The sequence below is a fragment of the Trichosurus vulpecula genome, chromosome 2, assembly GCF_011100635.1.
Source record: "Trichosurus vulpecula isolate mTriVul1 chromosome 2, mTriVul1.pri, whole genome shotgun sequence".
NCBI lineage: Eukaryota > Metazoa > Chordata > Mammalia > Diprotodontia > Phalangeridae > Trichosurus > Trichosurus vulpecula.
This window is the reverse complement of record NC_050574.1, coordinates 346121632-346137908: the sequence shown is the minus strand read 5'-3', so window position 1 is coordinate 346137908 and position 16277 is coordinate 346121632. Positions and strand designations below refer to the sequence as shown.

General features: G+C 38.9%; 1 protein-coding gene across 1 annotated transcript in view; it reads right to left on the bottom strand.

Annotated features, from left to right (window-relative positions):
- Window positions 1–724: 724 nt before the first annotated feature.
- CCDC191 (coiled-coil domain containing 191) overlaps window positions 725–16277 on the bottom strand; it is a 108973-nt gene continuing 93420 nt past the window's right edge. The window contains exons 15-17 of the mRNA XM_036745835.1: window positions 12967–13119; window positions 11665–11819; window positions 725–959 (exon numbers count right to left, since the gene is read on the bottom strand). Of these exons, the coding sequence (XP_036601730.1) occupies window positions 815–959; window positions 11665–11819; window positions 12967–13119 (453 nt within the window). The 3' untranslated portion in view covers window positions 725–814. The remainder of the gene's footprint in view (window positions 960–11664; window positions 11820–12966; window positions 13120–16277) is intronic.

Sequence of the window (16277 nt, the reverse complement as noted above, 5' to 3'; positions counted from 1 at the left end):
AACTAAGGGCCAAAGGACCGTGAGTCCTGAGAATAATGTATTCTAAGAGTTAGGTGAGAAGGAAAGAGGATATTTAAATTAGGGCGATTCTATTACTCTTTCATCAGTCTTCAGAGTATTAGTTACACTTACCAAGTTGCGCTGAAGGCAGTTTCATGCTTCCGTTTCACCATGAGATAGAGAAGCTTCATGGAAACTATTTTTACCCTGCTACAAATAACACTTTTTGATATATGCCATGATTGTTTACCATGAAGCATCTCTAAAGGACGCGGGAAAGTGTTGTCCCTTCTCTTGACACCAACCTGCTACAAGTGTAATTGTCAACCTTTCAAGACAGTATTCGTACTACCATTCCAGAAATATTTTATTTAAGGTAGGGTTGTATTACAACATTGTCAGATTATCAAGGCTCGTTTTTTTCTCCATGTGCTCAGAGTAATATCATAAAACCAGGCAGTCTGCATGTAAAGAGTGTTTCCAAATGATCATGGGAAGGCAATTTATATGACCTAGAGTTTATGAAATTCTGTTGCTATGGAGTGACCCCTTTGTGGTAAAGGTTCTGGCAAGCTCCTTTGATTAGCAATGTAGCAGAAATCAAGGAGGAAAATTTAACACCCCAGAATGTTTCCAAGTCCTTTGTTCCAGATGATTTCTGGCAAACAAATTAAATAATAACATCTAAACAGGCCTTAGGGGCCAGTGATGATTCTCCCAAAGGCCCCATACTTATTGATGTTTTTTTCCCTGGCACTGAGAAGTTGTTCTTCTATAAGATGACTGAGCCTAACGTTCCTGCTTCGGCTCATCTTCACACGGAGCTCACAGTCCTGAAGTCTGGAAGGATTTCAGCTACTTTCTTGCGGAGTTCCTCCCTCCTTTCTTCCTTTAATTTTTCTTCTTTCATAAGTTTTGGAAGTTTTTTCCATATCTGAAACACGGTTGAAAGAATTCTCCTTTAAGAAACAGAGAAAGCAAAATACAAAGGAAAAGGTTGGTTAAGAAGTACTTTGCAAACTCTAAAAATACGCCACTACCTCCACGAGTGAGACTCCTTTATAATAAACTCCTTGGGTAGAACATCCCCTTCCAATTGTCCAGCACCTGCTTTGTGCAAAGCACTACTCTAGGGGGTGTGGAAGATAACAGACATTAGACCACAGGTGGGGAACCTGTGGCCCTGAGGCCACACGTGGCCCTCTAGGTCCTCAAGTGCAGCCCTTTGACTGAATCCAAACTTAACAGAACAAATCCCCTTCATAAAAAGATTTGTTCTGTAAAACTCAGTCAAAAGGCCGCACCTAAGGACCTGGAAGGCCACTTGTGGCCTTGAAGCTGCAAGTTTCCCACCCCTGGTTTAGACAAAACACTGTCTCATCTCTTGTGAAGTTCGTAGCCTGGTAGGGGCAGAAAACAATACAGGCAAACATGGCCCATAACAGTACATATGGGCAAAAAGGGAGTACAAAGCAAAGGTGGGGTCAGCCCTTAGTTCTGGTTAGCACCAAGTACAACACAAAAGTTCTTCGCTCCTGTGTTATAGCAGCCTCTGGTAATGAATGGGTGCTGCAGAAGGGGACCACTTTTTAAGACCCATGGAGTGAGAAATAGTCACTGAACAGTGAGGTTTCTTTGATAGGTAATTGCAGTTATCAGTAAGTTCTAAAACTTTTCTAAAACTCTATTCAGGGAGCTGGCAAGCAACTGGAATTCTAAAATCTAATCTCAAACAAGAAAGTCAGTCCAGCAATCCTGTCACCTCCCTTTATCCAAAGAGAAAACAAAACAACAAAAACAAAATAATTTTCTGATCTGGGAAAATGGGAAGTGTGAACTGGCTTTGAAGCTGAAGGTTTCTTTCCATGAGAATAAGCATTCCTATCACTCGGGCTTTCAGGATACTTCTGCTCTATTCCATGATCATAATGTTGTCTTTTCCACAGACAGAGGTACAGGGAATTTGAATGGTACCCCCAATCCCTGAAGGCCTACCATATTTCCTAAATTAATTCTTTCTTTAGGAAAGAGGCTTCTGATGAAGTTGTGCCATGGTAAGACGTGCTTACTTTGTTAATTGAGACATTACTCATTTAAAAGACTCTAAGGAATATGCAAAAAGAAAATGAAAAGTTGGACCCCATAAGACCATATATTTACATCAAATATTTACAATTCTCCTATCTCTTTTCCCAATAAACTAGTTGTTTTTCCTTTTAATTCTAATTGCATTGGGTTTTTCACACAAAAATCTCAGTTTTATGTAATCAAAATTGTCCATTTTCTCTTATATAATAATCTTTATCCTTTGGTCAGGAATTCTGCTCCTCCCCCCCCCCCATCCATAGTTGTGAAAGGTTATGTTTCTCTTCTCTAATCTGTTTGTGATGAGACCTTTTAGATTTAGGTAATGCATCCATTTGGAGCTTATTGTAGATGAGATGATGATCTAAACCTTGTTTCTGCCAAGACTGCTTTCCAGTTTTCCTAGCAGTTTTGTTGCTAAACCCTTTGGGTTTAGTGAATATTATGCTACTATATACCATTTATTCTGGGTCTTCTGTACTTATTTCATCCCACTGATCAAGTTTTTTATTTTTTAATCAATACCAGATGGTTTTTGATGATTACTCCTTGGTAGGCATTTAGGTGGAGCAGAAGATAAAAGTGCTGGGCCTGCAATCAGGAAGACCTGGGTTCAAATCGGACCTCAGATACTTGCTGTGGGGGCCCTGGGCAAGTCATTTAACCTTATTTTCCTCAACTGTAAAATGGGGAAAATGATAGCACCTACCTGGCAAAGCTGTGAGGACCAAATGAGATTTGCAAAGCTCTCAGCATGATGGCTGGCACATAGCAGGCATTATGTAAATGCTTATTTCTTTCCCTTCTCTTTGCAGTACAGTCCAAACTCTGCTAGAACCTCTCTTCCGTCTTTTTGTTATTTCCCTTAAGATTCTCGACCTTTTATTTCTCCAGATGAATTATGTTTTGTTGTCTAATCTATAAAGTAATCCTTTGATCATTTGCTATGGTACTAAATCTGAAAACTAAACTTAGGTATTATTGTCATTTCTATTATATTAGCACTCTCTCCTTTTCTAGGAATTCCAGGAACGCGTTCCTAACTATCCGACAGGCATTTCCACCATCACTTCAAAGCAAGCATGTATTCGTTCTCATTTCAATGAGCATCATCAATCAACATTTGCTGAATTTGGCTATCAAGTATTTGCCATATGTGCACTGACAAGACCCTGGGCTAGGCTGTCAGGATACAAAGATGAGTGATACATGTGATATACTTGATCCTGCCCTCAGAGGAACTTCCAATCTATTACCGGGAGATGACAGATTAGAATGGAATAACCTGGTTTCAAGTTTTTACTTCATTCATGTGTCAAATGATTTTTAAGATCTGACATTCTGTATGTATAGAAGATTCGTGGACAAAATGCTCCGATATTTGTAGAAGTAGCAGTCACTTTCAGTTTGGTTGGGGGGTGATGGTAGCGGTTAAGGTGGAGGCAACATCAGGTATGGTTTTTGAGGAGGAAATAGATGACATTTTACACATTACAAAGCAATTTTCTCACAGCAGTATACCACCAACTTCTGTTAAAAATATTAAAGGGCACAGGAATAAATGGACTTTTTCTTAATATTGTAAATAATTGTCTAAAACCAAGAGCTAGCATTATCCAAAAGGGAGAAACACCAGAGGCCTTTCCAATAAGATGGGTCAAGTAAGGATTTTCTACTGTCACCATTATTATTTGACCATTATATCTAGAAATGCTAACCTTAGCAATAAGACAAGAAAAATAAATTGAAGGAATAAGCATAGACAAAAAAGAGATAGATGATGGTTTACTTAGAGAACCCTAGAGAATCAATTAAAAATTAATTGAAGCAGTAACTTAAGTAAAGTAGCAGGATATAAAATAAACCCATAAAATAACTGGCCTCTTTTTCTGTTTATCAGGAAGAGATAGAAAAAGAAATTCCATTCAAGATAACTGGATACTGTCTATGCAGATCAAGGAGTTCAGCTATCAAAATAAGGGGCAGGGGAGAGGGGGAAGAAGGGAGCCTATCAGAACCAAATCTCGGACTACACTACAGAGCAGTAATCACCAAAACTATTGGGATGGGTTAAAAAGCATAAAGGTTGATCAATGGAATTAGGTATGCAGGACCCAGAAGCAAATATGGTAGCACTGTGTTTGATAAACCCAAGGACTTTACCTTACTTGGGAAGGATTTACTACTAAACAAAACCTTGGAAAAAACTGGAAAACAGCAGTCTGGCAGAATTAGATTTAGACTAATATCTCATACAAAATACCACAATAAGCTTCAACTAGACAGGAGATCTAGATACAAAAGGTCTTATAAACAAATTAAGAGGAGTGGGTGAGGAGCTCTCTTTTATAATTATGAATAGGGGAAACATTCTTCACCAAATAGGGGATAGGGAAAGACACAGGAGATTAAAATGGACAATTTTGATTACATATTTAAAATAAAAGATGTTTTTGCACAAATGAAATCAATGCAGTTAGAAGAAAAAGTTAATGGAGAAAAAAATCTTCACAGTAGATTTCTCTGACAGAGGTCTGATACCTAAAATATATATATATTATGGAATTTATGCACAGATGTAAGAAGAAAACCTATTCCAAAACAGATAAATAGTCAACAGATATGAGCTAAATGGGCTTGCAAAAATGACCAAGAAAATGCCATCTTTTGAAGGAATGTGATTTTGATAGGCACCCAAATGAATTTTTTGTAGATTGGTGAAGTTGTTCAACCACTCTAAAAAATAATTTGGAAGTATACTGCAAAACTTACTAAATTGTACATACTTTTAATGAAATTTTTCTTTTTTCCTCAGTTACATGGAAAGAAAATTTTTAACATTTATTTTTTTTTTAAATTCTGAGTTCCAAATTTCCTCTTCCCTCCCTCACTTCCTCCTCCTTTGACAGTAAGCAATTTGATATAGGCTATACATGTGCAATCATGTAAAATATATTACCATGTTAGTCAAGTTGTAAAAGGCACAGACCCAAAGGGAAAAAACTCCACAAAGAAATACACAAAGTGAAAAATAATATGCTTCGATCTGCATTCAGACTCCATGAGTTCTTTCTCTGGAGGTGGATAGCATTTTTCATCATGGTCCTTTGTGATTATCTTGGATCTCTGTATTGCTTAGAAGAGCTAAGTCATTCACAGTTGATCATCATATAGTATTGGCTGTTACTGTGGACAATGTTCTCTTGGTTCTGCTTATATCACTTTGCATCAGTTTATATAAGTCTTTCCAGGTTTTTCTGAAGTCAGCCTGTTCATCATTTCTTATAGCACAGTAATTCTTCTGCATATCTTTTGACAGAGCAATATTACCATCTGGCATACGCCACCAAAAAAAAAATCAAAGAGGGAAAAAAACCCTTTATGTACAAAAACATTTTATTATAGCAAATAACTGGAAACAGTAATTGCTCCTCTTAACTGGAGAATGACAAACTATGGTAAATGAATGTAATGGAAAATACATGTAAGAAATGATGAAAGGGACAGATTTAGAGGAATCTGGAATAAATGTATGAACTATATAGAATGAAGTGAACAGAAACAGGAGAAATAATTTATACAGTGACTGAATTATTGTAAAGAAAAACTATGAGAACCTTTTAAACTTTGATCAATGCAATGATTAATCATGACTTCAGATAACTGATAATGAAGCATGCTTCCCTTCTTGGCAGGGAGGTGATGGGTAAGAAAAGCATAATTAGAAATAAACTTTCAGACATGGTCCATGTGTAAATTTGTTTTGCAAAACTATACTTATTTGTTTACTGGTGAGGGTTTTCTTTTTCTTTTTTAAAGGGTAGAACTGGGTAGTGATAATGATACTAAAAAGGAAGGGAGAAAAAAAGTGACAATGAAACATTACAAAAATATACAAAGGAGAGCTGGAGATAGTTCAGAAGGGGACCCACTAAGCAAGTCAATGCTGGGATTACCATGTTAAATTGCATTTATATAAACAAAAACAAAAACAAAACCCTTAAGAGGTACGTAGTGTAAAAAACAAACTACATAACAGAAATGTGGAGTTTCATACAAAATCCCCCATTTTTCTTTCTGCATTGAAATGTTTATGTCTGTTGATGTTTATTAAGTATGTAATCAAAAATAATTTTTTTTTTAGCCCTGGGTTAAATTCTGGACCCATGAGTCCCCCATCAAAATGTCAGAAAAAGCCCAATCACTGTGGGACCAAGCCACAAGTGTTCAAGCATCTCCAATCTTGAATCAGCAAGTTTGTTCACCTCAAAGCTAACTAACACAAAGTAAAGGATTGAGAAAAAGAAAACGTTCTGTCTTTCCTCTTTTATGCTTCTTTCTTCTAATGCTTTACCTTTCTCCTCCTCCCTTGCTCCTTTCATGTTCCCCTCTTTGTAGGTATCACAGATGTAAAGCTTGAATCCCTGCATTTTACAGAAAAGTACACTTGGGCTGAGAACCTAAAGGACTTGCCCTAAGTCACAGAGTACTAAGTGGGGGCAAAGCTGGTACCCAGACTGTGTGACTCCAATCATTCGATCAACATTTTTATTAAGTGCTTTCGGATACAAAAAGGGTCAAAAGCGAGTCAATCCCTGCCCTCAAGGAGCTTAGAACCTAAAGGGGAAGGCAATATGCAAACAAATATATACAAAGCAAGCTATATACAGGATTAAAAAGGAAAATAATTAAAAGGGGGAAGGAATCTAGAAGTGTTGGGGAAGGCTTCTGGTAAAAGAAGGGATTTTAGTAGAGATTTAAAGGAAGTTGGTGGTTGGAGCAGAGGAGGGAGAGAGTTTCAGGCATGGAGGACAGTTAGGAGAAAACGCCTGGAGCCAGGAGATGGGGTGTCTTGTTTGTGAAACAGCCAGGAAGCCAGTGTCACTTGCTTGAACAGTACATGCCAGGGAGTAAGGTGTAAGAAGACTGGAAAGGCAGGAGGGGGCTAGGTTATCAAGGGCATTTTGTATTTGTTTCTGGAAACAATAGAAGCCACTGGAGTTTATTGAGTAGGGAGGTGACATGATTGAACTTTAATTCCAATGCTTTTTTCTCTGCAGTGGGCTGAGTGTCCTTACCCCTCATAATCTTCCCTGTGTTATTTACAAAGGGGTGAAGAATGAACTGAATTTCGATTTGAAGAAGTGAATTTCCAGGAAGTCTGTAAAAACTGGCTGGGGACAAAGCCAGAAAAACTGCATAAAGTGAAGTTTGTTTCTCTCTAATTATCTGTAATTAGCCTTGAGCTCAGTCTCTTTCGGGGTTTCTCTCTCTCTCTCTCTTTCTTTTCTTCCTTCCTTCCTTCCTTCTTTCCATCTTTCCTTCTTTCTTTGTTCTTCCTTGCTTGTCTCCTTCATTAAAGTGTCTTTTGCCCATTTTTGTATCCCTGGCTGCTTAGCACAGTGCCTGTTGCTTAATACATGGTTGTTTTGTTTTGTTTTGTTTTGTTCTTTACTGAGTGCCCCCTAGACCCCTATGCAATTCTTGAAATCTCTACTGTAAATTTCAGAGCAAGAGCTTATTTGCACAGGTGAGGGGAGTTTCCACTCAGGGAATTTTCTTAGCTGATGAAATCACAGGACCAATCCAAAAGAAAAATGTGGAAGGTGGGGAGATAGAAAAATTTAAAATGACAGTCTCCTACCTCTAGGAGCTTAAAATCCAGGACAGAAGATGAAGCATGTGTACATGGTTCTATTCTGGGTCAGGTACAAAACTGAACCTATCTTCTCCTCAAAATGCTCCCCTTCCTGACTTTTTTATTTCTGTTAGTGGTAACATGATTTAATTAAACACCCTAGTTCTAAATCTTAGTTAGAATTTCTTTCTCTCTGCCTCATCCTGCCATAATCACTTTACCAAGTCCTGTCGAATCTTTTATATCTCTCCTCTGTTTCTGCCAGAGAAAAAATTGCCATAACCTTCTCTCTGCATTTTGCATCCAGATTGTTGCAATAATTTAAGTTGTCCCCCTGAACACCTCCTACTCACTACCACCACCTGACCAAACTCCCCCTACAAACCTTTCCTGGTTGCCTAATGCTTACAGGATAAAGTCCAAACCTCCTTTGTGGGCACTGAAGACCTGCCACCACGTGTCCCTTCCCAACCTTATCTTGCATTGTTCCCCCATATAATTCCTTTACTCCAGCAAAGCAGTGTTTTCCCTGATCCTCAAACAAACCTAGTGTTAGGCTGCCTCCGTATATATGTGGGGACTCCATTTCTCCCTGCCAGGAATAACCCTCCTTTCTCCTCTTGACTTATGGGAATTCTACTCATTCTTTAATAGCATCTCCATTAAGCCTACCTTGACTACTTTAAATGGAAGTGATTTTTTCCCTCCTCTGAACCCATGACACACTCTCAATAACACTCATTTGGCATTTAGCCCTGGAGTGCTATTTAACTGTACACATGTACAGTTATACTATATATCTCCTTTTCTAATGAAACTCTGAGCTCTTAGACTTCTTTTATTCCCTCTACAATGCCTAAAACAGTGCCTTACATTAAATGAGATATGCTTATTTCTATTAGAGTGCGTGTTTCTGGTTAGAAAAGCAGTGTTACAAAAATTACCCTATATTAATGTCTATGTTTTATTTTACTAGCTAAGTTAATGTGGAATCAGTACAATTGAGCAGAGTCAGAATGGAGCCTGAATTCTGATGACAGAACTTCAAAATAATGGTGTTGATATTATGAGAGAGAAAGGTTCTATGGGCTGTTAGTCCCAGCATGGAAAAACAGAAGATTTATAGAATGATCTGGAAGAGATATAGATAAATAACTTGAAACTCCATAGCGTTATCAAACTGTTTTCCTGCACGTTCTAGCAAATTAAAGACCAAGTCCAAGGACAAGAATTTCCTCTCAATTCTCAGCATCTAATCCTGGATACTATTCCACATTGTTCTATTACAGCAAGACTGGGTGGGGAGGTGGGTTGAGATTATCAACCATCTCTGTAGAATAGAGTAATGAAGCACCACAGAATGTCAATAGCATTATTTTGTTCATTTGAAATCCTCTTTTAAGTGTAACAAGCCTACAGGACCATTAAAGCTGCGCCACTGCCAATGACACGCCTTCTGAAAGTACGTACTGGCTGCCTCCATTAGCAGACTGAGTGCCTCCCAAGCCCTTCAGGCTGCTTCTCCTGCAGATCAAATGGATGTTCCTGCTGAACCCATCCCCACAAATGCTGAAGACCTAGAAGGCAGCTCTGAAACACTCAGGAGGCTACACTCCAGTATCCTCCAGCTGTGAGGGTGCACAGGAGTATAGATGGGAGCCCTGAGGAACAATCCAGCCCCATCATTTGACAGGTGAGAGGGAAGAGAGGCCAGAAAGATGAAGAGCTTTCCTAACCAAAGTCACAGGGCATTTTTCATTCTGGTATGCTGAGGAGATGGGGTTGGGAGAGAAACTAGAGATGGAAACTTTGGTGATGTGTCAAAGGAATACTTTACATCAACTTTCCAATTTGGTGTAAACAAATATTTTCCCAGAAAAATCACCTTATGATATTTAGATAATGAGCCACAATGGCTATAGTGAACATTTCAGAGGACATTTATCTGGTAATTTCATTATCCAGAAGGCAGCTCTCCCCCAACTGGAAAGGAAAAAAGTCTTCTGAAACAGTTAAAGCAGATGTCCAAAAGTCCATCTATTCTTTTTTTTAAAAAAGTTACTTGGCTTCTCAGTCCAAAGCAGATTAGAAACCATAAAGGGGAAGAGGCCATCCCCTTCTCACACTGCCTGCCCTCTAGACAGCATCCTCATTTTTTCCTCCTCCCTCCCCCACAGCCATGTTGTTCTATACTCTGGGGCCCCCTGGCTCTGATATGTGAGCTTTTCCTTTCTTTTGCCCAGAAATAGGTGTTAAAGAACAGTAAAATAGTTAGTGTTCATAGTGATGATCCTGAATTACCTAGGAAGGGTAGAGTTAAGTTCAGAATCTTCTGTATAAGAAGGCCAGGAAGTGTTTACTCCATTTAAAAAAGTTCTTACCAAAGATGATTAAGAAAAAGTTTTCACACTTAAAAGCAGTGGTGGGATTCAAATAAATTAACCACTGGTTCTTTGCCCTAATGACTGTCTTAATACAAAAAGATATACTGAAAGGTAGTTTAATATTTCATGCATTTAATACTCAAATGAGAACAATAAAAGAGGTATACAAAACTAGATTATAAGTGTTTTGAAATATTAATGAAAAAAATAATAAATAATACCTGACAAAAATGTATCCTTATGGAGCGAAAGCAGCCACATGACCACAGCAGCCAATGTTGGAACAGATGCAGAACCAAAACTCATTCTACCTAGTCTAACTCTTTTTTTTCTTCTACTTCCATGGCTTCTGAAATGGGCGATAAGATCACCCTTGAAATCTTATTTCTGTTGGTTCATTGTGTCCCAGCTTCCTATTGGTTTCACCGTTCAGGGAACCCAGCGCACTCATAATATCTCAGGGGAATTTTGGGCATAACACAGTGGAAACAAATGACAGCTTGTCACCCCCGGTTGTTTGGCACTTTTTCTCTTTACGTTCTATGTTTGTTTACTGAAGTAACAAAAATGAGGGAATTAAAATGTGGTATTTCATCAAAGGTATAATGAGTTTTAAGAAATGAATAAATATTATGAGCATAGTTCCATCAATTTTTTTTTTACCTACGGACGGAATGGACATTACTATGGACACTTAGAAAATGCTGTTGCGCAGATGAACATTAAAAAAAGAGTAAGGAATGTAAATTTGTGATTTCCACATTGGGCGGCTGCCCAGGAGCCCACCTTAGAGAGAACCCTGATTATAAGTGCCATTTTAACAACCAGTTTGCCAAACTCAGCATAAAATTAGGTATGGGTTCTGCCGAACTGGTGTGAACTGGCTGAATCCCACCACTGCTTAAAAGGGGAGGCTTCAGTTCCAAAGAATTTACTCTGTTCATGATGGGACGGGGACAGGACCTGTGTTTTCATTGGTATAAGGAAGTCCCAAGGTAAGGAAACTCCCTTTCCCAACACAGGTCAGTCCTTTCTCTGTCTGGCACACAGCAGGTGCTTAATAAGTGTTTGTGACTGATGAAGAGCATGAGGAGGTTGGATGGCTCGCCCAGGGCCACAAAGCTACTAGGTACTGACAGGCAGGACTTGAACCTGGGTCTTCCTGGCTCCAAGGCCAGCTGTTTATCTGTGATTCCAAACTTCTCATTACCTGGTGATGTAGGATAAAGGTGTTTCTTTGTAATAAATAGTAATATCACAACAACAATAACAATTAACAGCACCTGCTTATACTTCTATAAGCTTCTTTCTTTTTCATTTATGTCAACTCATGTCATCCCACCACTGTCTCCTGTGGAGAAGATAAGAAATCCATTTTGCAGATGGGAAAATGGGCCCCAAGGTCTAGGATCAAAGTCTCCTGACACCTACTCTAGGGACAGTCACTCTGCTCCTCTATTTCCTTCTTCTGCTCTCCCAATCAATGGTGCACATTCCAATCTGTACAGCAAGGTGTGCAAGGTTACTGACTATTTCTAGAATGCTGGACAGGCTTACTTGTTGCTGTGCTTGATGGCGATCTGAAGCTTCTTCTGGGCAGCAATCTTTTCCTCACGGACCATATTAAGCCACGACATAAAAACGTTCTTCTGAAGAAATACAGCGCTAAGTTTTCTTGCTTTTTCTTCTGCAATAGTTAGAGAATCCTTGTACTGGAGACAGGAAGGAAGAACAGCAGTGAGAAATGTGACCTAACCTCTTGTTGCTAAACTAGAAATTTGAGAGATGTTGACCCTTCATTAATACAGGACAGCAGTTCTCAAAGCATGGTCTGGGGATTCCAAGGGTCCCTAAGACCCTTTAGGGGCAGCGCAAGATTAAAATTATTTTTATAAAACTACTAAGATTTTAATTTCTACTGTTATAAATTGCTGTTCAGTCGTTTTTAGTCGTGTCAGACTCTTCATGTCCCTGTTTGGAGTTTTCTTGGAAAAGATACTGGCGTGGTTTGCCATTTCTTTCTCCAGCTCATTTTGCAGATGAGGAAAATGAGGCAGACAGGGTTAAGTGACCTGCCCAGGGTTACATAGCTAGTAAGTGTTGGAGGCCAAATCTGAATTCTGGAACTAGGAGCCTTCCTGACTCCAGGACTGGGACTCTTTCCACTGTACTACCTACGTGCCCTAACAATATCAACACATATAAACCACATATACAAAAACTCCTTGGAGGGGGGGGGGTCTGAGACTAAACCCCTTTTCAGTCCCGAGACTGAAAAGTTTGAGAACCACTGGTATTGGGGCATGAGGGAACTCTCTCTATCAATGCAATCCTTGTACTAGAGAGAGGTGCCAGGAATAGTAATAAGAAAAATAAATACAGTGGATAAAGAATTAGAGAAAATAAAGAGTTGGTGTCCCAGGGAGGAAGACATGTACAAAAGCTAAAGAAGCCTAGAGAGTATGAGAACACATAAAGCCTCAAAAGCTGGAATGATAGAACAGCTTACATATAAAGATAACAGGAACAGATTACAATAAGGATGTTTTCAGAGATATGGAATGGGAAACAGAAATGACCTAAGAATGAGGCCTAAAATGATGAGACTTTTAAGCCAACCTTAATTAGTTAGAAGGCTTTCCATTTTTTATGTGAAAAGAATATTATGCTCAAGTTGGTATATAAAGGTAATATTTAGATTGGACATTGTCTGCCTGAACTGTCCGGATCAGTTCTATCTGTGAAAAATTCCCAGAACATCATGATGAATTAGAGACAATCTAGATTCTATTTGCTTTCCATTTCATTAAACAGCAATCACCCACCTGTATTTCTAGTGCTTTTCCCTTTTGGCCTTACCTCTAACCATTTCCTAAAGGCTCTCTTAAGCAATATCTGGGAGTAAAGTTTATCTGCCTGGGCCTTTTTCTCAGCCAGGCTTTCTTGGGTATAGTGGAACCATGTCAGTAGGTATTTCCTCTGAATTGTGGTACAATAATGACTTTCCGCCACCTGGTCAATTTTGGAAAAAAGAAAAGGAAGTTGTTTTTAGAAACACATACTGTTTTTGCAAAATCCTCCGCAACTCCATTATGTATGTAAAGATAGATGCTAGTGAAATCAATCTTAAAATTAATTCACGTGGTAATCAAAGAGCTTCCTTGACCCTATTTTTTAGGCAGTTAAGAATTATATCATGACCTTTAAATGCCAATTCAAATCAACAAATACTTATTAAAACCTACTATGTTCAAGATACTGTGATGGATGCTGGTGACACAAAGACAAAAAAAAATAACACTCTGCCCTCAAGGAGCTTACAGTCTAATAAAGGGGAGGCTGGGATTTGTGGTCCCCAAAGTCTGGTTATTAAGGATATTGACTAAGTAGCTGTCAATTATACTCTTTCAATGAACGGAGGTCTGGATACAAGTGGCTGGCACCATCTGGGTCTCCTCCTCTGGAGGCATCAACTCCAAATGAATTTACATTTCTTATGTGCCTTACCTCCACCTTCTAGAACTCCTCTTTTCCTTTGAGGTGCAGCTCAGGCATGATCTTCTGCATGAAGTTTTCCCTGATTTCCTCGGTACCTCTCACTCTCCATCCCCTCCTTCTAGTGCCTTCCATCCCAAACGACATCATGTTTAACCTCTATCTATATGTGTGTATTTATCAACTTTATAGTTATGCTATATCTATTTTAATTCCTGCTTATGGTCTCCCCTATCACAATGTAAATTCACTGAATGTAGGGATTGCATCATTCTTTATGCTACTATTAGCAGCTAGCGTAGTTCCTGGAATACAGAAGGTGATTAATAAATGCTTATTCATTGTTTACTTGACAATGACACAACTGAAAAAGAGCCAACTATCCATCCATACACTTTGTAATTTAAATGTTATTATTGAAATGACAGTTTTAGAGTTGGGAGAGCAGCTGGATATATGGTTCTGTCACATTCTCCATTCTGCACAATCCACATGCTACTTGTAGACTGATGACCTCTAATGGCTGGAAGCCTACAACTTCCTCAGGCAGGCCACGCACTTTTGGACAGATCTTCATTTTCAGGATTTTTTCCTCTAAACAGTCAAACCTAAATCTGCCTCTTGGCAACTTCCACATGGTTCTGCCCTCAGAACCAAACTGAAGAAGTCTAATTCTCTTACACATGAGGGCCCTTAAAACAACTGAAGGCAGCTATTCCCAGGTTCAAGAGATCTCCGGTTCCTTTGGCTAGGACTTGTGGCATGATCCCAAGATCTTTCACCATGCAGTTTATAAACGAATGTCTTTCCTAAAATGTGGGGCTCAGAATTACAGAAAACAACCATGGATAGCCATTTGATGAGGATATTAGGCAAACAATAACTGAACTCTTAGCAATCTAAATGTGAGGTCTTTTACTACTGAAGGAACTGAATCATATCAATATTGATACCAGAAGACAAAATGAAGTTGCAGCTGAATAGAATCAGAGAATAACAAGTTCAGAGCTTTATATTTCCAGATACTTTCTGGCTGGAAGGGATAGCTAACATAGATGAAAGACTCAGGATCCAAAAAGATCTGGTCAGGCTAGAAAGATAGGATAAGTCTTTTTAAAGTAAATTATAACCAGCTTTCCTGCATATTAAATATAATAAAACCCACTAGAAAGAGAAAGAAAAGGAAATTCTACTAAATATCTTTCAAGGTATACAACGGTATTCTACAAATACGACAATAAAACCTTCTTTACAGAAAAAAAGATTTAAATGACTCGAAAAATGTGAATTGCTCATGGTTGGGTTGTGCCAATGTGACAAAAAAAAATGGCAACAGTACCTAATTTAGTTTAGAGTTCCAATGCCACACCAATTAAACTACCAGAGGGTTACTTTACAGAACTAGGAAGAATAAGAACAAATTCCTCCAGAGAAACACTAGGTCAAAAATCTCAAAGTAGTGGAAAAAAGTGGGAGAAACTGGTGCTGGCATTACTAGATCTCAAACTGTACTACAAGACTATCATCATCATCATCAATATCATAGCTAGCAGTTGCATAGCACTTTAAAGTTTGCAAAATATATTATAATTATTATCTCACTTGATCCTCATAAAACCCTGGGAAGTAAGTGCTATGATTATCATCCCCATTTTACAGATAAGGAAACTGAAGCAAACAGAGTTTAACTGATTTGCCTGTGTCTGCAGCAGGATTTGAACTCAGGTCTTCCTGACTCCAAGTCCAGTGCGCTATCTATTGCACCACACACCTGCAGTTAGATATAGAGGCATAGTGGATCATTACACTTGGAATAGAAAAGATCTGAGTTCAATTCCTTCCTGTCTACTAGCAACTTCCCTACTGACTACAAACATGCCTATGTCTCCCCCAAACTTAAAAAAAAAAAAACCTCACTCTATCCATCCATCGCAGCTAGCTATTATCCCATATTTCTCCTCCCTTTTGTGGTAGAACTTGAGAAGGCCATCTACAATAGCTGCCTGCACTTCCTCCTCTCTCAATTCTCTGACGTCCGACCTCATCACTCAACCAAAACTGCTGTCTCCCATGTTACCAGTAATCTCTCCATTGCCAAATCCAATGGACTTCTCTCAATATTCACCCTCCTTGAACTCTCTGCAGCCTTTGACAGTGTCAATCACCCTCTTCTCCTTGATATTCTCTTCTCTTGTGACACTGCTCTCTCTTGGTTTTCCTTCTGCTAATCTGACTGCTCCTTCTTGGTCTTTCCATTGCTGGATCTTCACCCAGGTGACGTTTGCTAACCTATCCTGGGCTCACCTCTCTTTCTCTATACTAATTTTCTTGGTGCTCTCATCAGCTTCTCAGATCTACTTATCCACCCCTAACCTTTCAGTTGACTTCCAGTCGTGCATTGCCAACTGCCCCAGTCTTGAAGTGGATGTCTTATAGACATCTTAAATTTAACATCCAAAACTGAACTCATTATCTTTCTCTCCAAATTCTCCCCTCTTCTAAACTTTCCTGTTATTGTCAAGGGCATCACAATACTCCCAGGCATCCAATCAGTTGCCAAGTCTAGTCATTTCTCCTTTAACAACATATTTCACATATGGCCCTCTTTCCAGTCATACCTACCATCCTCTTGCCCCAGCAGGCCCTCATCACCTCACCACCATACTACTGCAACA